Source organism: Cibotium barometz, chromosome 47 (genome assembly GCF_041138505.1).
Source record: "Cibotium barometz isolate CiBa-2024 chromosome 47, ASM4113850v1, whole genome shotgun sequence".
Lineage (NCBI taxonomy): Eukaryota > Viridiplantae > Streptophyta > Polypodiopsida > Cyatheales > Cibotiaceae > Cibotium > Cibotium barometz.
In genome coordinates, this window is record NC_141092.1 from 42,071,800 (window position 1) to 42,095,295 (window position 23,496).

The following is a 23,496-nucleotide window of genomic DNA, read 5'->3' on the forward strand; positions in this document are numbered from 1 at the left end:
CTCCTACGTGCATTAGACTTCCGCTGCGCATTCTGACATGGTATCAGAGCCCGGGCGTGCGTGGTCTTGGGCGGCTCAGGTGTGTGTGGTCTTGGGTGACCCCCTCGCGCCTCGGTGACTTGCGGAGCTCGAATCGAGGGAGGGGGTTGGAAGGTTGGCGATTTCGAGCATGTGATCTATGGCAAGAAGGTGCCTTGGATTATCCCATAAGTGGAAGCATGGGAAGTTATATAGGCTAGAGTGGCACCTTGTCATAGTCATCTCCTCCGGCCGGTGTTTTGGGAGGCAGCTCACCGGGAGATGGGAGCCCGGTGGAGGGATGCTGCAGTGCCCGTTGGGGGTGTTTGTGGAGCTCGATGGTGATGCGTCTCCTACGTGCGTTAGTCTTCCGCTGCACATTCTAACATCTCTCTCCCCCCCTTCTCACACACACACACACAACACCCCCCTTTGCAGATAAGAATGATTATGTAGATCAACATCCTTCAAATCATATGATAATCTAACCAATTCGGCAAGGAAGAAATGCTATCGCTGCAACCTTACATAAGCTTAGAACTTACCTTATTGTCATACATAGATTTGGATCTCCATTAAGGATTAAGCATGAGCCATGGCCCCTGATTCTCATTATCGGCATCATCATCAAATTCATCACTCGTCCTCGTAAGAAGCGCCTCGTCTAGGGCCTTGGTGAGCCTGAGAGTAACCTTGGGAAGGTTTACGGCCTTGGTGGGGGGTTGGATTATCTTCTTCTTCGGAGTACTCTTGGGAAGGCTGAGAGCTCTGGTGGGGATTAGGGTAACCTTCGGAAGGTTTACCGTGCTTGGCCTGGTAGCCGTGGAGATATGCTTCAGCTTTTTCCGCATAAGCACCATACGAGGTTTTCTCCAGATGGCCGTAGTGCGACGCCGCTCCGACGAGGTTGGCCGCTGCTCCGGCGAGCTCGCCCATATCCACGCCACCACCATCGCCATGTTGGCCGGGGCTCATCTTAGCCTTGGCGGCGCCCATGAGCAGTTGGGCGCTGCCAAAGACGTCTCCGTAAGAGGAGCTTTGGGCGTCGGAGGAAGGCTTCTCGCCGTGGGCGGGAGCGGTGGAGGAGCCATGGGATTTCGAGCCCAGGAAGGAGGTCGCGGTAGACGGGAGGTGATCCGTGGCGGATAGGAGGTCAGATCTGTGAGAGGAGAAGGCAGGCGTGGTTACACGGCATTTCTGTTCATCTCACCGTCCTGAAACCCATGATCCGTCAGGTCTTCACTTTGCTCGGTCACACCATAGTCAGAAAAAACTCTCTTTTTTTTCTAACCACTCAAAAAAGGATGACCTTCAAGTTTTTTAGTGGGAAATTGCATCGATTAACCCGTTTTTACTGGGAAATTGCATAGATTAACCTAATTATAAAGGTGTAGAATGACCCTCCAAATAAAGGTGTCAATAAAGCCATCAAAAGTGACTCCAATACTCCAAACTAATGACTTGTCATGCATATAAATGTAAAATGAAGTGATGGGGGTGAATTCCATGACTTTATACATCAACCCATAGATCTCATCCATGCATTTCCATGTGGTCATATTTAAAATGTATTCTACATAGGTGAGGGGCTTTTAAACTTCAAGGAAAAGCTTTAAAGAGGAAAAGGTGGTAGCTAGTTTAAACTAAAAGCTTTGATATATTGTATCTCTACCTTCCCCCAATATTAAATAGAATTGCGAAAAACTTTGTGTTCATGGGACTTATATCCCCATGCTTTGAATTGAGGAGTGTCCATTTCTTCAATCTCAATAAAGAGGGATTATAGTAGAAACCTTGTACAAAGCTTAAGCTCTTATGCCATTTAAAAAATGCCTAATTTTTTTAAAATTTAATAATTTAATTTTGGCCAATGGAGACAAAATGCCTAATTTTTTTAAAATTTAATAATTTAATTTTTGGCCAATGGAGACACAGCCGAGCGATAAGGTGTTGAATTCCCAAGCATGAGGTGTTGGGTTCAAAACTTGCTGGCTGTTGACAGCGGCATGAAAGCAGACATGCACACGAGCACAAAAGATTAAAAAAAAGGCCTAATTTGTATTGTAAAACAATAACTCACAATGACAATTTGGATAATGCCAAATGGACCATACAACCCTTCTTCAAGAAGCAATATGCCTTTCAACACCATCTATTCTATTATATTCTATTATGGAACAATTTCAAGGGGTTGTCACCATGTGGAAACCCCCTGAAAATGATGCAAAACCTTTTGGAGGTTTGGGCACGCCTTCTTCTGGAGGTTTAAGCAGGGCATGAACCTAGAATGCAAAAAAGGAAGCAAATTGAAGAGAGGGCAACAGTGTAACGTATGATGTGTCATTGAAAATTGAGCAAACGTCCATGCACATCTTGGGGAGTGAACTAGCCAATATACTAGTTAATCGATTTCTCGCTTTCTCTCTTTCCCCTTCCCTCCCTCTCCTCCTCCCTCTTTCCCAATATACCAGTTAATCGATTTCTCACGGTCTCTCTTTTCCCTTCCCTCCCTCTCCTCCTCCCTCCCTCCGTCCCTCCCTCTTGGTTATTGTGTTCGTATGCGTAAGTGCTTCCATGCCACCCGGGGGCGGGAAACCCGGGTTCTGCCCTGTAGGACGAGAGGCTTCACCAACTCGCATATATATATAATTATATACACAAACACACACACACACACACGCATATTATAAATATTAATAGGAGTGCCTATGCGAACTAAGTGAGCTCTGGCGTTGGTCTAGACTGCTATATCATTTAATACTTAATATATAGATTTAATTTTAAATATTCAATGCTAATTTAAATATTTAGTCTTAATAATTAATATTAATCTTGTGGTGTATGGGTCGTGTGTGTGTGTGTGTGTGCGGAAGTCCGTATGGGAATTTATTTACGAGGTCACAACCAAGATCTAGGTACAGAGCATCACCAAGATCCTGCTATTACACAAGAAAGGCCTGATTTGTCTCTTTGTTGTAGCACCAACAGCAAGGTTCTCAGGTGTCCAAGAAGATTGGCTCCACACACCGCATCATGAAGATGTCGCCTCTATTCCACCAGCTATGCCTCTCAACATCATCGCTCCAACAACCCATCCCTACTCTCATTAAAAGAATGAACGTTGCTGACCATGGCAAAATCTTCTCAAGCGACCACCACGGATCAAGAATGTTGCCAATCGTCAGATCTCCTCCATTCAATGCTACACTCATGCATCTCAAATCTAAAAACATCCTCAGAGAGATGTGGATACAATTACCTCAAATCAGCATTCGCTCTTGGTATACAGCTCCCAAACAGCCCCAATGCTACTACTACAGGATACCCTCCATTTATGTGGGGTTTGGATCAGATGCAAGCTCACTCTCTCATCATTTTTCTACGTGGTGTGATACGCTTTACTCTTGCGGATTGGCTGGATTTGATCAAATGCAATCAACTATGGTAGATGGTCTTCAATGGTGATGTTTTGGTCATATTTACTCATGCACGTGATGGTAGCCATCCCACAACTTCTACCCGCATTGTCATGGACAATGCAATTCCCGTCATTGAATAAAGGTTACAGATCTACACCAAAGCCCTTGGAGATGGATGGAGGTCACAAAAAGATAGTATTTTGTTCTTTTGTCACAATAGCCCTTATGTCAAAGCCCCTGGCTATGCCTCGAGCGAGCATCCATGTTGGGATTAGCTCCCTGATGCTCCATATGTCTTGTATTCGGGATGATGCCATCTTGTCACAAATGATGTCGTGTCCCTTGATATAAAGGATGTTCCCCCCACATGAGGCATTGGAGCTTGTCCTCCTTAGTCGTGGCATCATCCTTCTATCCCTAAGTCCCTAAGTCCTTTGTCATGCCACATTTTGTCTAAAAAAGTCGTCATCTTTTTTCCCCTAAGGGGGGAGGTGTGGTGTATGGGTTGTGTGTGTGTGTGTGGAAGGTCGTGTGGGAAGTGCCCCAATGTGTGTGTGTGTGTATGGGTCGTGTGTGTGTGTGTGTGGAAGGTCGTGTGGGAAGTGCCCCAATGTAACCACCTTGTCCTTATGTAACTAACTCAGTGATAATATAAGGAGGGGCCCACTCATAGAGGAGGGATACTCATTCTGGCCTAATCTCACTCGGGATGTCACAATATTCATAATAATTATATTAGATATTAATACTAAATATCAATATACACATATATATATATATATATATAATATTTTTAGACTTGAACTTTTATCTTTTTGTAACGCGTGATATGCTTTTACCCTGGCCTCAATTTATGGATACTCTATTTTGAGCATAAGAGAGTATCATGCAAAGTAAAAAGCACCTTTTTGTATTTTTTGAGGCGATGGTCTATTTTAGAATAAAGATTTACATAAATACTCATGTGTGGTTGGAGAGAGGCCACACACATGAGGGGGAGAGATTGTACCCAATGTTTGAGTCGTTATCTTGAGCTTAGTATTTTTATTTGTTATTCACTCAAATCTTGAATATGTTGAGTTTGTGATCTTTTGATGAGTTATTTGGTTTGAATCATCTATTTTCTTGGAAGTTCCTATTTTCTGTATTTTCGTAGAATTGGATCCATTCATAGTGGTATCAAAGCGATGGGTCTAGGAAGATGGAGGTAAGATTTAAAAGCTTAAAGGCTTAATTCAAAGGTTTGAAGAGTTGCAGTCTTTTAACCAAAGGGCAAAGACCAAGAGATAAAGGGGTAGCAAAACACTATGCACAGACCACCAAACCACTCTTCTTCTTGAAAAATGGTTTTTTCAAATTCATAGCCTCTCTTTGATCTAATTGTATATACAAAATGAGCTTCTGAAGGAGGTTTAAGCCCGATCATCAAATTCCTAAATCAATACAGTAGGAGGAAACCCATAATGGAGGGAGGAAAAGGTTCTATAAATCTAATTTTTTGACAAAGCATTGAATTACAGATTTTGTAGGATGAATTACTTTTTTTTATAAAAAGCTTATGTAATTGGAGAAAGCCCAATTGTTAAGTGGAGACATAAGGGAAAAATAAAAAAAGAAGACTATTTTTTTTTTCTTCTCCATGGGCGACGGCCAACAGAATCGTCTAAAAATTTCTTTTTCTTTACTATGCACACTGTGCGGGTTCCATGTGAGAGAAGACATTTTCTTTAAAGTCTTCAGAAGCTTACAAAAGCTAAATATTATAAGCTTACATTATAAGATTTTAACCATTATAAGCTTATACAAGCTTATATTTCTTAAGCTCAAAAGCTTTCAAAGGTCTCAAAGAAGAAAGGGGCTCAACACAAAAGGAAAATTTCAAATTTTCAGGTTTGCAAAAAATTACAAAAAGGCATACACCACTTTTTCAAAAAATTGGAAGCCTCTTGTTGTGCAACAAAACTTTTGGGCATCAAAAGGGATCAAAAATTTGGAAATTCTTGGAGGTGTTATCTTTGGCTCCGGTTTCTTCATCACATTGAGCTTCGGAAGGATTTTGAAGTGGCTTTAAAAATCTTGCCAAAGTCAATCAAAACTCAAGCTTCTTGGCCACGCTCGGATTTCACTAGGAATTGGAGTAAAAGGACGGTGTCAAGATCAACCATTTGATGACTTCAAACTTGAATTCAACACAGTTCGAGAGCTAAGTTTCTCGTCTTTATTGATTTATTTGTATTATCAAATTGCACTTTCTTTATTTATTTATTTGTAATGGCCAATCTACTTGCACAACCCACATGAAAGAGAAAATTTTTGCACTACAAGAGCAAATTGCAAGTGAGCGTGAACTCCACTGCAAGTTACAACATCAAGTGAAGCGTTCTAAGCACAAGCGTAACTCTTTCGACTCTGTCGAGGGCCTACAAGAGCAAATTGCAAGTGAGCGTGAACTCCACTGCAAGTTACAACATCAAGTCAAGCGTTCTAAGCACAAGCGTAACTCTTTCGACTCTGTCGAGGGAGGGAAGTGATCATGTTAGTTGCATTGTCAAAGCTACTATGTATGCTCACAGTTCTCGGAAAGATTCATGAATTAGCTAAAAGGCATTCACTTTCTAGAACTATGATAGCAAGAAAGATGCACGAGTCCTTATTGCATGACTTGACTAATTGGATGATTATTTTGAGGTGAAAAATTCTTGAAAAATGATAAGATTAAGTGTGCTTGTAATCATTAAAAGTGTTGCTTTATGGTAGAATGTGATCAAATAGGATAAACATCAACCTACGACATGGAAAGAGTTTCATAAACTCTTAAAGAAGAACATGCTACCTTCTCAATACAAGGCTAGAGTGTGTCGGTGATGGGACACTTTACGCCAGGTTGAGAAAAAGAATTTTCAAGCCTACATCGACAAATTCTGGGACGTTCTATAGGTTCAAGTAATTGAAAAGGCTAAGGAAAAGGATAAACAAAGGAAATTCATTGCTAGAAAAGCCTACTATTAGTGCTGACATCACTATGTTTCATCCTCATGGTCTTAGTTCTGTTATGGGTCTCTCTTTAAATTCTGAACATAAAAGATCTATTTCTAGAGATTCTAGGATGCAGGAAGAGTCTTTTACAAAGTCTTTTAAACAATCTTTTCCTTCAAGTACTTTAGATAAATCTAGGATGCACAAGAGTAAATTGTGGTCAAAGGAGATGCTCGAAAAGACAACAACAACAAACCCTCTAATCGTCAACTAAAGAATCAAATCATCAAGCTTTTCAAATATCACAGGGAAGGACACCTCGCGCTAGACTGTCGTGAGAAGAAGAAAAACCTTGCATTTGTGGCTTGTCTCAAGGTTATTGAAGAGGATGACGATGATTCTTTCAAGCAAGAGGGTAATTTTAATCCTGATTATTCGGATGAGGGTAAGCTTTCGATTCATGCTTTATTGAGAATTCAAGGGAAAATTAAAGGAAATTTATTGAGAATTCAAGGGAAAATTAAAGGAAATTTAATTTCTATATTGTATGATAATGGTAGCTTGCATGACTTCATTTCTGAAAAAGCTTTGAAAGCAATTAACCTAGATACATCGTAGTCTAGTTACAAAGTAAAATCTATGTTTAAGGGTACTAAGTACAACTGCACTAAAGAGGTTAAGGATTTAGAATTGGAAATTGATTCACTAAAGAGAACATTCCTAGTGGCTCCTTTGTAAGGTATTGATGTTATCTTATGAATACCATGGAGACATGAGCATAATCCCTATATTGACTATGAAACTCATACCATATGGTTAATGGAAGGTGACAAAGGAATTTGTCTCCAATGTCAGACTAAGGGTGGCTTAGTGCCACTTTTGACTCATACCCAAGCAAAAAGAGTTGTTAGGAAAACGGAAAAGACTTTTTATTCTTGTTGACCAGCTTAGTGCTCAGGATGACTCTAAATCAAATGTGTCTCTCATGACCCTTTCATCTCTCAGTTCTCTAACTGCTTTATGAACAACTTGACTCCGGGTTTACCCAAATCGCGTCCAAAAGACCATAGAATTGAGATAATCCCTAGTAGCTCACCGCCATGTAAAGCTCCTTATTGAGTCAATATGCTTGAGCAAAAAGAGATCGAGGAAAGTTGAAGAACTATTAGAGAGAAAGAATTCATTAGACCCAAAAGTGCTCCATTTAGTGCTCCAATTTTTCTTATTAAAAAGAACGATGGAACATATCGAATGTGTATCGATTATCATGCACTAAACAAGATTATTATCAAGAACCAATATCCGATACCTTGAGTGAATGATTTGCTAGATAAGCTCAAGGGAGCTCAATTATTTAGCAAGATTGATCTAAAGTCCGATTATCATCATCAGATTCGAATGGATGAAGGTAAATCTTTAAGACTGCCTTTACAACCCAAATCGGCCATTATGAGTTTTTAGTTATGCCATTCCGTTTGACAGTTAATCTCATTTTGGATTAACAAAGATGCTCCTCCAGTTGAGTAAATTAATAAGTGTTATGTAAACGGACTATAAAAGTTATACATTTTGAGATACTGGCCACCCAAGTCCTTAGTTAGTAAGTTTTGGGCACCCAATTGTGAATAAGGGCCAGTTGTATATAAGGCAATTTCTCATAATGAAAGAACACAATCCCCCTTTGTGAATAAGGGCCAGTTGTATATAAGGCAATTTTTCATAATGAAAGAACACCATCCCCCTTTATGCTATGAGAGCTCTTGCTTTGTCTTGTGTGAGAGAGAGAGTGTGTGTGTACTCTAGTGCATATTCCTCTTCTATGCATGTGTATCGAAGAGTGAGAGGAAGATTGCCTTGCATTGTGGTGTAAGCGACTCCGTGGGGGCAACAGCGTGGAGGTGGAGATTAGAGGGAGATTGGAGGAGTGGAGCTTCCAAAAGCGCTCTTGGAGAGGCTCAAGGGATGTGAGCTTGAAGCATTGGTAAGTACCCAACAATAGTTGTCGTCTATTGCTTCTTCCGATTGTGAATGGGTAGAGTTCTCTCGTGGGAGGTGTGGTAGACCATAACATTTTTGGCGCCGCCAGGGAAACACCATTATTTCTTCCATCCTCTTAGAGATGCAGATCCCATTAGGTAAGATTCACTATTGCCTTTGCATTTTGAAGGTGCATTGTGAAAAACTATGTAGATAAGGTTTGTGTGGAAGAGAAGAAATTAGACTAGTTGTGGAAAATCGTGTGTTTGGAAGTGTGGGTGAGTACTTGGTATTGCCTAGAGGAAAGCTACACTTGGTTTTACTTTCAATTTTATTTTATTTTTGTCACCAATTTTGCAAGCGTGAGCTAGCAGTTGGTTACATGCTTTGTTCTGTTTTTTCTAAAAAATCACGAAAATTACAAAACAAAGAGCCATTGGTTGTGTTGGTGACTTGAATTTCATTCCAATTGCTTGGTACAACCTTTCTGGATCTTTTGGATAGAGAAATCGCACTCTAAATATCATTCTGTTGACGTGGATATTAACACGTAAACAATGCAAGAAACAGTTCACGATGCGAACCGTAGTCTGCTACTTCATGACGTGAAACACTCTCCACTAATTAGTGCCAAAAATTTTAGGATTGCATTACGGAAGTTAGGGCGCCTTATCTTGACACGTCTGACACAAAGAAACGTCAAAAACTTTATCTCGTGAAAGTGCAGTAAAACATTTCATGAGACGAGAACTTCTAGATCACGACCTGAAACACATTCTAGTTTACGACGTGAAACACCACCTAGTTCATGATGTGAACTACACTCTGCTAGTTCACGAAGACCTGCTATTTCACGAGACGAGAAAAGTCTTGTTCACGGAGTAAGAGTTGTCAGACCAGCGGTAAGATAAGTTCATAAGTACACCATAGGAGTTTCCCTGACTCGAATTACTACAATTCTAAGTTGAAATTTCAAAGCGTGAAACACGAGTTGCTCACGACGTAAAACATAGTTCATGGCATGAACCGCAGTCTGCTACTTCATGACGTAAACTGTAGTCTATTGTTTCACAGAGATCTGTTGTTTCACAACAAGAAGAGTCAACCCGATAGAAAACCAATCGTAGGAGTTATAGTGATTTAGCCTATTAAAACACATTCTCATGCACTTGAGGTTAGGGAAACTCATTGGAGACGACCTTACCCCTGACGACAGTGCATCAAATCACCCAGTTCTTCCTACCAACAAAGAAGTGTTGGTTCATGTCACTCGGCGAGCACTCAATTAAGTGTTGCAGCTTGGAGAAATCTGACCACCATAGAAACAAGTAGCAAAGAAACCATGGAAGAAGGGCTAAGATTCTCTAGCTTTGGAGAGGAAGAAAAACCAGCTTCTCCTGCGAAGTTCAACGGAATCTTTGATATGGCTAGGGGATGTTTTGGTCAAGGTGGGCTGAGGTTGCCAACAATGAGCCAGGTGATGAGGATTTATGTGGACGCAGCCATAGACTCAAATTGAATAGAAGAACCAATGCAGGAAGATAACGAGGTCTAGGTAGGGGGGTAGCTCCTTGAAGGCCAATTGTGGATCCTAACATAGATCTAAATGGGTGGATCTATTGAATATGACTGCAGAAATGGGCAAAGGCATGGTTAGGGAACTAGGCACTACCCTTGAATCCAAATCATCTCAAATGAAGCCACACATAATTTTGAAGCTGGTGCAAAAATTCTCAAGTGTGATGGGGACCCAATCCAACACATAGAGATCTTTGAGTCAACTTGTGAAACATGTGGGCTAGTGAGTGTGTAACCATGCTTTTTTTCTGACCCTAGAAGGGAAATCCCACCAATGGTATCGAACATTAAAGCCCGAGGATAAAGTCAATTTCACTTGGCTTAAGAATGTGTTCATATACCAAGCTTTGCTCTCGAAGTGGTGATAGGTGGAATCCTGTGGCAACGCTCCACAACACCAAACAAAAAGACAATAAGTCCATGCAAGATTATGTTTCTCGACTCAAACACTTGAATTCAAGATGCAAAGTGAGGGAAAGGCTAACTGATGAGATGAGTTATTGCCCTGCTTTCCGGGAGTCCGAGATCATAAGATGCATGATTATCTGGTGTTAGCCCAACCAACCACTCTAGATACGTGCTGTAAGTTGGTGATTGAATATGAGGATAACATGCTTGAGTTGCCCGCAACTAGAAGACGCCAAGGTAGCTTTGGTAGTGGCAGCATCACGAGTATCTAGTCATCAGGATGCAAGATCCAAGAACAAGCAAGTTGGCAACATGACAGTCAAGGAACTTAGTAATGCCATCTTGGAGAAGTTAAAGGTCAGGGATGGGAGAGAAGCATCAGGGAATGCCCATCTCTATCCCTGGAGAGAGTTTATTTGGTGCTCTATTTGTAGACAAAATCACACGAGCACTGAATGCCCTCACCTAAGACCAAGGCAATTACTTTATTGTGCTCACTGTAGATACTATCACATCAGATTACATCAATACATATTGGAAATCATTATATTAAATATTTGGTGACTTTCAAAAATCATCCTCCTCGTGAAGATGCAAGATGGGTGCCTAAGAAATACTTTCATGCCTTCCCTGAGATCCTTTGTTCTTTTCAAGAAACCCGAAGTTGAACGCAACTGCAAACTCAAGAAAGAGAGAATGTTATGGAAATATATTTTAAGCTCTCTTAAAAATATTATTGTACCCTCTTAGATAAATCGGGGATACTTGGATTATCTTTTTGTCAAGAAAAATCGTGTTAATATCATGGGTGATGCCATTATAAAAATTAATATGTTTGGTATACATTAACATATGGTTGGGGCCACCAATGTTTGTTATAGTTTGGGTTGTATGGAAGGGTGATTCTTGGGGTACTTACGTATGAAAATGGTTTGTATACTTATGAAATATTTTTTACCAATGTATTATTGATTATTTCATAGGTTAAGAGGATTCAAAAGATTGAGGAGAATTTGCACATTATTATTATTTAGCACACATTTTTGTAAACAAGCTTTGTATATTCATGTGCTAGCTTGTGCACATTTTGATTTATTTTGGAAAGCCTTGGTTTATTAAGCTTAGACTTGAACTTTATATTTTTGTAAAACGTGATATGCTTTAACCCTAGCCTCAATTTATGGACACTCTATTTTGAGCATAAGAGAGTGTCGTGCAAGTAAAAAGCATCTTTTTATATCTTTGAGGCTATGGCCTATTTTGGAATAAAAATTTATGTAAATACTCATGTGTGGGGAGAGGCCACACACATGAGGGGGGATGATTGCACCCAATATTTGAATTCTTATCTTGAGCTTAGTATTTTTATTTGTTATTCACTCAAATCTTGAATATGTAGAATTTGTGGTCTTTTGATGAGTTATTTGGTTTGAATAGTCTATTTTCTTGGAAATTCATATTTTCTCTATTTTCCTATAATTGGATCCGTGACAGTGGTATCAAAGCTATGGGCCTAGGAAGATGGAGGCAAGATTTAAAATCTTCAAGGCTTAATTCAAAGGTTTAAAGAGTTGTACTCTTTTATTCAAAGGGCAAAGACCAAGAGATAAAGGGGTGGTAAACCACTTTGCAAAAACCACCAAACCACTATTCTTCTCGAAAAGTGTTTTTTCAAATTCATAGCCTCTCTTTGATCTAATCGTACAGATGAAATCAGCTTTTGAAGGAGGTTTAAGCTCGATCATCAAATTGCTAAACCACTACAGTAGGAGGAAATCCATAATGGAGGGAGGAAAAAGTTCTATAAATCAATTTTTTTGAAAAGCATTGAATTGTAGATATTCTAGGGTGAATTACTTTTTTTTAAAAAAATAAAGAGCTTATGTAATTGTAGAAAGCCTAAATGGGACGTGGATACATAAGGGAAAAATACGTAAAAGAAGACTCTTTTTTCTTCTTCTCCATGGGCGGCGGGGCGGCCAGCGAAATTGTTTGAAAATTCCTTTGTATTTATTGTGTGTTGTGCGGGTTCCATGTGAGAGAAGACGTTTTCTTTTAAAGTCTTCATAAGTTTATAAAATCTAAATACTATAAGCTTATAACCATTATAAGCTTATACAAGCTTATATTTCTTAAGCTCAAAAGCTTTCAAAGGTCTCAAAGAAGAAAGGGCATACACCTCTTTTTCAAAAAATTGGAAACCTCTTGCAAAACAATTTTGGGCATCAAAGGGGATTAAAAATTTGGAAATTCTTGGAGGTGTTATCTTTGGCTCTAATTTCTTCATCACATCAAGCACAGGATTTTTAAGGGGCTTTAAAAGTCTTGCCACAGTCGATCGTCGAAACTCAAGCTTCTTGACCACACTCGGATTTCATTCACGGTTCGAGTAAAAGGATGGTGTCAAGATCAACCATTTGATGGCTTTCAAACTTGAATTCAACATGGTTCGAGAGCTAAGTTTCTCGTCTTTATTTATTTTTCTGTATTATCAAATTGTACTTTCTTTCTTTATTTATTTGCAATGGCTAATCTACCTACACAACCCACTATGAAAGAGAAAATTTTTACACTTCAAGAGCAAATTACAAGTGAGTGTGAACTCTGACACAGTTAGAGTGTCAAGTGAAGCGTTCTAAGCACAAGCATGACTCTTCCGACTCTTACAAGAGGAGGAAAGTGATCATGTTAGGTGCACTATCAAAGCTACTTTGTATGCTCACAGTTCCCGAAAAGATTCATGGATTAGCTGAAAGGCATTCACTTTTCAGAACTATGATAGCAAAAAAGATGCACAAGTACTTATTGCATGGCTTAGCCAATTGGATGATTATTTTCAAGAGTGAAAAATTATCAAAAAAAGATAAGATTAAGTGTGTTTGTAATCACTTGATTGAAAGTGTTACTTTATGGTGGAATGTGATCAAACATGAGATGTCAAGCTCAACATGAGTTGACACTCACGAGCGAGGCGCCTGCATGATCGTTCGACATTTATATCACTGGCGGGTTTGGTAGCTAGCACTGACATATCTTCGCCAGAGATTCTACAGCAACTGGACTACACCGTCCACATCTACCCACTTCTCTTAGCGTGTTCACATTATGGACCATTTGTTTCACTCTATTATGTGTGTGTCACTTTATCTTCTTTGTAGACCTCTTTTGTTGTGTGAAGAAGAAGAAGAATTTCCAATCTCTCACCTTGTGTATTCTCTTCTAGGGTTTGTGTGAGTGTGTATGTGCTTGAGCTCAAGCTCTCTTCTCCCCTACATCTTTTCATGGTATCAGAGCCTGCTGAGCAGCAAGCAAGAGAAGCATAGAGAGCGATACGAGGGTAAGAGCTTCATCTACTCTTCCCCCTTTGTGTTGGCTACTACACCCTTGTGGTGGGGAGCTCTTTGGGAGGCACTGGTAAATGAACTTCGATTGAGGAGCTTTTTTTGCAGGAGAAAAGCCACAGGGCAACTATATTGCCTGTTGGACTAATCTTTTCGAGCCAAAAACGTATTTCGAGTGCGTCTAGACCTCTGTTTTTCAGTTCGCAAGTGTTCACCCCAGCACTGTGGGTGAGTTTCGATTCTTTGTAGAACTTTGTTTTGGAATTGCAGGAAGGGGTATTGGTTGTGCACATTATGTGTGCTATAAAGAGGTCTTAAAGTTGCCATTGGGTGTATGTATGCAAAGTAAGGTCACTGGTTGTGACAATTTGGATGTAGTATAGTACCGCCTGCAGAGAATACAACAGTTTGTGCAGGTCAAGCAAGAGTGATGTTGTTGGTAAATTTGTGTTACAGAAAAGATGTCAAATGATGGAATAAACCAGATTGTTGCAGAGAAGCTTGACAAGAACAACTTCCATGCTTGGAGGTTTAGATTGACAAATTTCTTGATGGGAAAAGGTTACTGGGAGTACATTGAAGGTGAACATGAAGAGGCACCAGAGATACCAGAGATTAATCTAACTACAGATATAAAAGAGTTCAAGGATTGGAATCAAGCAGTAAGGAAAGTTATGTTTTGGCTTTCTATCAGCATACAGGACCCTATGCTTGGGCATATACAGGATGCTAAGTCACCTAAGGAGGCATGGGACACCTTGGTGAAGTTGTATAAAACCAACACCAAGGCACGAAAAATTCAATTGAAGAATGAGCTTCATACTGTGGAAAAGAAGAATATGTCTGTGAATTATGCTCTGAAGATCAAGGGCATTATGGAATCCCTTGCATCAATTGGTGTTTTTGTTGATGATGATGATAAGGTGGAAGTGTGTCTACGACGCGGTCTCGGGCCACAAGACAAGGTGTTCAAGACGTCTATTCAGACTTGGGAGAACATTCCCAACTTCACAGACTTGGTGTCAATGTTGATCATTGAAGAGAAGAATGGGTGAAGATCAACAGTCTTTACAAAATAGAAACAATTCAGAGCATCAGGCCTTCTACACAAGTAGGTAGAGGATGAGGTAGAGGTCATGGACGTGGCCAATGTGGTGGCCGAATAGGTAATCAGAATTATGGTCAGCACAGCAACATTCCCAGGATTCACAACAACATACAAGTGGAAGAGGATAGTTTAGAGGTAAGGGGAGTCAACGAGGTCGTGGTAATTGGCAAAGGTAGCATAATGATACATGAGGTTATTTTTATTGTGGTAAGCCCTGGGCATATGCAGGCAGATTTCTATAAGAAACAGAGTGACATGCAAAATAGAAAAGTGCAGCAAAATAACTATGCATCCTCTAGCAGAAATAATGAGGATAATGAGAGGTTGTTTGTTATGCAACATGGGGTTAACGCTGTGTCTAGAAATGATGTAGCAGCATGTAAGGATGATGTATGGTATGTTGATTCAGGTGCTTCGAACCACATGACAAGTCATGGTGAGTGGTTCAAGGAAATGAAGAGTCTTGAAAGACCAGGATTTGTTGAAACAAGGGATGACACTGCTTATCTGATTGCCCATGTTGGGGATATGCCATTATCTATGTAGGATGGTAAGGTGAAGTACCTTGCAAATGTACTTCATGTTCTAAGCATTACAAAGAATCTAGTTTCTGTCGGATGATTGAGCAGGGTTTGCAAGTCATGTTCTAAGCATTACAAAGAATCTAGTTTCTGCCGGATGATTGAGCAGGGTTTGCAAGTTTGGTTTAACCCTGATGGTTGTTATGTAAAAGACTTTAAAGATAGTGCAGGTTGGTTGCAAAAGGAAACAGAGTGGGCAAAATGTTTACATTGAATGTAAATATGCCTGAAGTGAGTGTTGCAATGTTTGCAAGGAGTTGTTGCAGATACAGACATTTGGCATAAGAGAATTGGGCATGTCAATGTGCAAAGAATGAAGTCTATGCATACTAAAGAAATTGTGACAAGGCTATCTAAGTTTAAAGTTGAAGGTATGCATAAAGTTTGTGAAGCTGGTCAATTTGGAAAGCAAACAAAACATGTATTTCCACATGACAGAAATGTGAGCAGGAATGTGCTAGATGTTGTGTACTTAAATAATGTATGGGGTCCTACGAAGACTATGTCTATAGGTGGCTGCAAGTACTATGTAACATTCATTGATGATTATATAAGGAAAGTGTGGGTATACTTCATGAAGGAGAAGAGTGAAGTGTTCACTCAAATAATGTATGGGGTCCTGCGAAGACTATGTCTATGGGTGGCTGCAGGTACTATGTAACATTCATTGATGACCACATAAGGAAAGTGTGGGTATACTTCATGAAGGAGAAGAGTGAAGTGTTCACTCATTTTCAGAATTTCAGAGTTATGGCTGAAAAACATACAAGAAAGCATGTGAAGTGCCTAAGGTCATATGGAGGGGGAGAATACTTCTCCAATGAGTTCTTTGAATTCTTACAAAAGAATGGCATTCAGAGACAATTTACATGTAGATACACTCCATAGCAAAATGGAGTTACTGAGCGAAAAAACAGGCACATTGTAGAGATAGCACGAGCATTGATGGCTGAGAGAAATATGCCACATAGCTATTAGGCTGAGGCTATGTCTACAGCAGTTTATACTATGAACAAGACTCCTACTGCAGCCATACATGATGTATCACCAGAGGAGAAGTTTACTGGCAAGAAACATGATTTGTCTCACTTGAAAGTTTTTGGATGTATTGCATATGTGCATGTGCCAGATGAGTTACGTACTAAGCTAGATCCAAAAGCAGAAAAATGTGTGTTTATTGGGTATTCCCTTGAGCAAAAGGAATATAGATGTTATAATCCTACTACACGTGAATTGAGGGTAAGCAGGGCTATTGTATTTAATGAGATGAGTAGCTGGTATGCTACTAAAAAGGATGTTGTTGGGGTTGATGTAAGTGGAAATGTGGTTGCACAGAATGCAAGTCAGAGCAATCGCAATCATTGATGAGTGGACCAAGAGAGTCCTCATCCAGCGGTTCTGTTGATAGACCATGGAGTGGCAGGCTGCGTCATAATACCAGTCTTGAAAATGTAGTTGGTACATCACATAAAGGTAAAGAGAAAGTGATTGAGCCCCTTGGTATGCCTGATATTTCTGCAGGGCATTCTCTTTTGTTGATGGAGATTCTAGTGGCTCGGAGATGAGCCTTGATGAGGAGCTTGGGATTCCAGCAATGAGGACACTTGGTGTGAAGAAGACTATGGAAGCCATGAATACAAAGTTGCGAAGATCTGGAAGAGTCAAAAATCATGTGTAGAGGTTGACTTATGATGGTTATGTGGCACATCACTATGTGTATACGGCAAACGTTGTGCAGGTTATAGAACCCACATGCTTTGATGAGGCTATTGGAAATGTGTGTTGGGAGAAAGCTATGGATGAGGAGATGGATGCATTGTATGGAAATGAGACTTGGGATTTGGTGCCATTGCCTAAAGGCAAGAAATCTATTGGCTGTAAGTGGGTGTATAAGGTGAAACATGACAGTGATGGTAGCATAAGCGGGTGTACAAGGCTAGATTGGTAGCCAAAGGATATGCGTAGACACATGGGATTGATTATGAGGAGAGATTTTTTCCAGTTTTGCAAAGATGGCAACTGTGAGAGTTGTGATTGTGGTGGTTGTAGAGCTAAAGGCTGGTTTTTACATTAGATGGATGTCAAAAATGTGTTCTTTCATGGTGACTTGCAAGAAGAGGTGTATATGGATCAGCCACACCAGGTTTTGAGGATACAAGTCACCCAAAGTATGTCTGTAAGCTTCGTAAGGCCTTGTATGGGCTGAAGCAAGCTCCAGGAGCATGGCATGACAAGATTGCTAAGTATCTTGTCACTATTGGTTTTCATATGGCCGATGCAGATCACTCTTTGTATATGCGCAAGTGATAAGGGTGTTGTGATCATCACCATATATGTAAATGATCTTATTGTTGGGGGTGACAACTTGGAAGAGATTGAGCATGTTAAAAGTCTTCTCACAAAAGGAAGTTTGAGATGAAGGATTTGGGAGATTTGCACTATTTTTGGGAATTGAGGTCATTTGCACACCTGAGGGTATTTGGCTATCATAGAGACAATATGCATTGGACATGTTGTCCAAGTATGGGATGGCTGATGGTAAGCTGATCTCGGTGCCATTAGTCAAAATGGCAAGCTTAGTGCAGATGCAGGTTATGTGTTGGAGGATCCCACTACGTACGGTAAGATTGTGGGGAGTTTGATCTATGTCATGATCAGCAGGCCAGACTTAAGCGACACTGTTGGCTTAGAGAGCTAGTTTATGCAGGTTCGGTGCAAACCACATCTTGATAGTGTGCAATGCACACTTAGATAGAGTCGTTAAGCTGCCACCATTGAGGGCATCATAGAAGAACTTCATGTTGAGATTCTCATCGATGAAAATTAAGGGGTGTGTGTGTGTGTGTGTGTTTATTGGCTTAAGGTGAGTTCATCTCACCAAACTTGTCTTGAGAGGTTCCGAGGAAAGAAAGAGATCAAGCATTCAATCTATGATAAGAGTTGTTTGAGAAGCAAGGAGGTGAAGAAATATTCAGCTTGGATCCGGAAGGCCACACCGTTGAGTTCGAGATCAAAAGCTTTGTGTGGTGAGTGTATTCCCATACTCACACTCACAAACAACAAAGAGGAATGCTAGCAGGACATTGAGGCTGATCAGCTCATTTTGTATCCTTGAAGACAACTCCATCTTGTTTGATCCCTTATTCACTGGACCTTTTACATATTGCTAGAGTGTTGTTATATGGTTGGGGTTGTTATGCTTGTGTCTAGTGTGCAACTAAGATCAACAAGTTGAGACTTGAAGCCTTCTATGTTGTATCATCCTTATATTTGATCTTTGTAATATTGATATCATCCCAAGGTGTGTGAGTCAAGTGATCCATTTGGTCATGTATTTGTCACTTCTTGTCCTTTAGCCATGGGTAGCCAATGTTGATACTATAGGTTTTCCACTTGTGGTATAAGATTCGTTGCGTATGGAGTTTGAATGGTCTCTCATCATATAGCTTCCAGACTGGTTAAGTCAAGTTTCTCTCTACCCAAACATGCCAGACGTTGTAATGGATGCTGAAGTAGTTCCAGATGATGAAGACATGGATTTCCACTGAGAAGAACCCACTTGTGTCTCTAAATAACGTTGTAAACCTTTGCAATAAAACAAAGCTATTTTTTTTTCTACAAGAGTGTTTAGAGAAATTAGTGGTGGAGCTTATTGATCTACACCTATTAAATGGTTGTTTTGTTTCTCAATTTATAATCACAACTCAGGCATGTTTTATGTGAATCTCCAACTTAAGTGGTCAAAAAGTTGAAGTGGCTAGGGCTTTGTTGGATGTTGTCTTTGGTGCTCAAGGTTTCTTGAAAATTGGGTTAGTGGTGCTTTGTTTGCTTGTGTTGTGGGTGTTGGTGATATGAGCATGGTACTATGTTAAGCTATATAGAGGCATTGTGCTACTCTACCAAACGCATAACAACGTAAAACATTCTATTTCTAGAGATTCCAGGATACAAGATAAGTCTTTTACAAAGTCTTTTGAACCATCTTTTCCTTCAAGTACTTTTGATAAATCCAGGATGCACAAGGATAAAGATGTGGCCAAAGGAGATGCTCGAAAAGACAATAACAACAACAAACCCCTAATGGCAGCTGAAGGATCGAATTGTCAAGTGTTTCAAATGTCACAAGGACACCTTGCACTAAACTTTTCTGATAAGAAAAGTAGAAGAAGAACTTCACGTCTGTGGCTTGTCTCAATGTTATTGAAGAGGATGACGATGATTCTTTCAAGCAAGAGAGTAATTCTGATCTTGATTATTTGGACGAGGGTAAGCTTTCGATTCATGATTTATTGAGAATTCAAGGAAAAATTAAAGAAAATTCAATTTCTATATTGCATGATGATGGTAGCTCGCATGACTTCATTTCTGAAAAAGCATTGAAAGCACTTAACCTAGATGCATCGTAGTCTAGTTACAAGGTAAAATCTATGTTTCAAGGTACTAAGTACAACTGCAATAAAGAGGTTAAGGATTTAGAATTGGAATTCGATTCACTAAAGAGAACATTCCTAGTGGCTCCTTTGTTGATGTTATCTTAGGAATACCATGGAGACATGAGCATAATCCCTAGATTGACTATGAGACTCATACCATGTGGTTAATGGGGAAGGTGACAAAGGAATTTTTCTCCAATGTTAAACCAAGGGTGACTTAGGTCCACTTTTGACTCATACCCAAGCAAAAAGAGCTATTGGAAATCAATTCACTAAAGAGAACATTCCTAGTGGCTCCTTTGTTGATGTTATCTTAGGAATACCATGGAGACATGAGCATAATCCCCAGATTGACTATTAGACTCATACCATGTGGTTAATGGGGAAGGTGACAAAGGAATTTTTCTCCAATGTTAAACCAAGGGTGACTTAGGTCCACTTTTGACTCATACCCAAGCAAAAAGAGCTATTGGGAAGAAGGAGAAGATATTTTTTATTCTTGTTAACTAGCGTAGTTATCAGGATGACTCTAAATCAAATGTGTCTCATGACCCTTTCATCTCTAAGTTCTCTAACTACTTTATGAACAACATAACTCTTGGCTTACCCAAATCTTGTCCAGAAGACCATAGAATTGAAATAATCCCCCTGGTAGCTCACCGCCATCATGTAAAGCTCCTTATCGAGTCCATATGCTTGAGCAAAAAGAGAACTAGAGACAAGTTGAAGAACGATTAGAGAAAGAATTGATTAGACCCAGAAGTTCTCCATTCGGTGCTCCAATTCTTCTCGTTAAAAAAAGAATGGAACATCTTGAATATGTATCGATTATCGTGCACTAAACAAGATTATTGTCAAGAACTGATATCCGATACTTTGAGTGGATGATTTTCTAGATAAGCCCAAGGGCAGTCAAGTCTTTAGTTAGCAAGATTGACCTAAAGTCCAATTATTATCAGATTCTAATGGATGAAGGGATATCTTCAAGATTGCCTTTAGAACCCAAACCGGCCATTTAGAATTTTTAGTTATGCCATTCGGTTTGACTAATGCTCCGGCTACTTTCAACAGAATGATGAATAGAATATTATTGAAATATTAAAAAAAATTATTGTTTTTTAATGATATCTAAGTTTTCAGTAAGAATCATCAAGAGCACGAATAGCTTTTAGAAAAAAGTGTTTTCACTTCTTCAGGAGAATTAATTCTTTGTAAATTTTGAAAAGAACAAATTCTTTTAAGAGGAAATTGAATACTTAGGGCACAATGTTTATGTTGATGGTATTCGAGTAGACCCCAAAAAGATAAAAAACATTGCTAATTGCCTACACCGTGTGATATTCACAAACCCCGGATCTTTTCTTGGATTATGTAGCCACTATAGGAAGTTCGTTAGAAAATTTGCATATATTGCACATCCTTTAACCAAACGCCTTAAGAAGAAAGCTAGACATTTTGATTGGACTAGTAGACAAAACCATTCCTTCTCTAAGCTTAAGAAATCATTGACTCATGTACCAGTTCTTACCCTACTTGATTTTCAACGACCATTCTTTGTTGTAGTTACTGATGCAAGTGGGCTTGGCTTTGGTGTTGTTCTTATGCAAGATGGATATCTCATTGCTTATAAAAGTCGTAAGCTTAAACCAATAGAAATAAATTATAGTACATATGACAAGGAATTAGCTATTGTTGTTCATGCTCTAAGACTTTGGAAACATTATTTAATGGGATTTGAATTTTTAATCAAGACAGACTAACAGAGCGTTCGTCATTTGTTGACCCAACCCATTGATCTTTGATCGACATATCAAATGGGCTTCATTAATCCAAAGCTTTCATTCCATGATTCAATATCAAACCAAGCAAAGAAAATCTTGTGGGGCAGATACTTTAAGTAGATATCCTAGTGTTAACAACATTCCTATCATTCAAAGTGAACCATTGAGTCCTATGAGAGAATCCTTTGATATGGACCCAAATTTTGTTGAGGTTTGGACTAAACTTAGAGACAATAATTGGAACCCTATTGGTGATTATTCATGCCATGATGGTTATCTTTTCTTCCAAAAGAGATTGTGTATTACACAACCTTTCAGACAATTCATATTGGAGGTAATGCATCAATTGTCATACATGGGTCATCGAGGTGTTTCAGCTACTTTACAATTGGTCTCGAGATAATTCTTTTGGTCTTATCTTAAACAAGATGTAGCAAATTTTTTGGCTGAATGTTCTATTTGTCAAAAAATTAAAAGCTATAAAGGTAAGACCCAAGGACTTCTTACTCCTCTACCAATCCCTAATGATACTTGGGAACAAATACCTATGGATTTCATACAGGTTTACCTACTACATCGAGTCATAATGATAGGATTTGGACTATAGTTGACTGTTGAAGTAAGCAAGCATATTTCTTACTGTTTAAGTAATCAAGCATATTTCTTATCATTTAAGTAAACAAGCATATTTCTTACCTTATAAGAAAACATTGACTTCTCAGCAAGCTGCGATTATGTTTATTAAGAAATTCTTTATACATCACGGGTTGCCAAAAGTCATGGTTCTAACAGAGACTCTAGATTATTCTGCAGTAACTTTTGGATCACTCTTTTCTCCAACTTAGGCACTAAGATAGATTTTTCCACAGCTTTTCATCTGAAAATGATTGAAAAATTTGAGGTTACTAATAGTAATATCTTAGATCTACTCAGAGCGTATGTTTCTCAGCAACCTAATTGATGGGATAAGTACATTCATCTTCTCCAGTTTTCTTACAATAATACTCCTACTATTCGAGTACCTTTCAAAATTGTGTATAGAAAACCTTTGCTTATCCCGACAACTAGACTTTCCCACAAAATCAAAGTTGCTGATCAATTCACTATCAATTTTAGTAGCATTTTGAATGATGTAAAACATTCTATTGCTCATGCTGCTCAAGAATAATATGTTAAGAAAGCAAACCGTAAACGTAAAGTTATATCTTTTGAAATTTGTACTTTTTAGAATTGAGAAGCGTAGACTTAAGAGTGTTGAAAAATTCCCAACTGTTAAGTTCACCCCAAGATTTTATGGAACTTTTAAAGTGATTCACAAAATTAATGATGCTGCTTACAAACTTGAATTACCTTCTCATTGGAAAATTCATAACTCATTTCATGTGAGTTTGTTAAAACCTTTCAAAGGATCACTTTCCACTCATCCTGTGTATGAGGAACCACCTCTTATAAAGGATGAGGAAGAAGTTTTGCTTTCACATATTATCATTCATCATCATCAAATTACATCAACGCGTACTGGAAATCAATATATTAAATATTTATTGACTTTCAAAAATCATCCTCGTAAGATACAAGATGAATGCCTGAGAAATACTTCCGTGCCTTCCCTGATATCCTTCATTCTTAAGGGTAATTGCAAACTCAAGCAAGAGGGAATGTTATGAGAATATATTTTAAGGTCTCTTAAAAATATTATTCTACCCTTTTAGATAATTCAAGGATGCTTGGATTATCTTTTAGTAAAGACATTATGTTAATATCATGGGTGATGCCATTATAAATATTAATATGTTTGGTATACATTGGCGTATGGTTGGGGCCTCTAATGTTTGTTACAGTTTGATTTGTATAGAAGGGTGATTCATGGATTACT

The 23,496-nt window shown here is 39.1% G+C and overlaps 1 protein-coding gene across 1 annotated transcript; it reads right to left on the reverse strand.

Moving 5' to 3' along the window:
• Positions 1 to 490: 490 nt before the first annotated feature.
• On the reverse strand, positions 491 to 1,281 carry LOC147611703 (uncharacterized). Its single transcript, XM_086784759.1, has one exon. The coding sequence runs from the start codon at positions 1,012 to 1,014 to the stop codon at positions 655 to 657; it is 360 nt and encodes a 119-aa protein (XP_086640885.1). The 5' UTR covers positions 1,015 to 1,281; the 3' UTR covers positions 491 to 654.
• Positions 1,282 to 23,496: the final 22,215 nt, after the last annotated feature.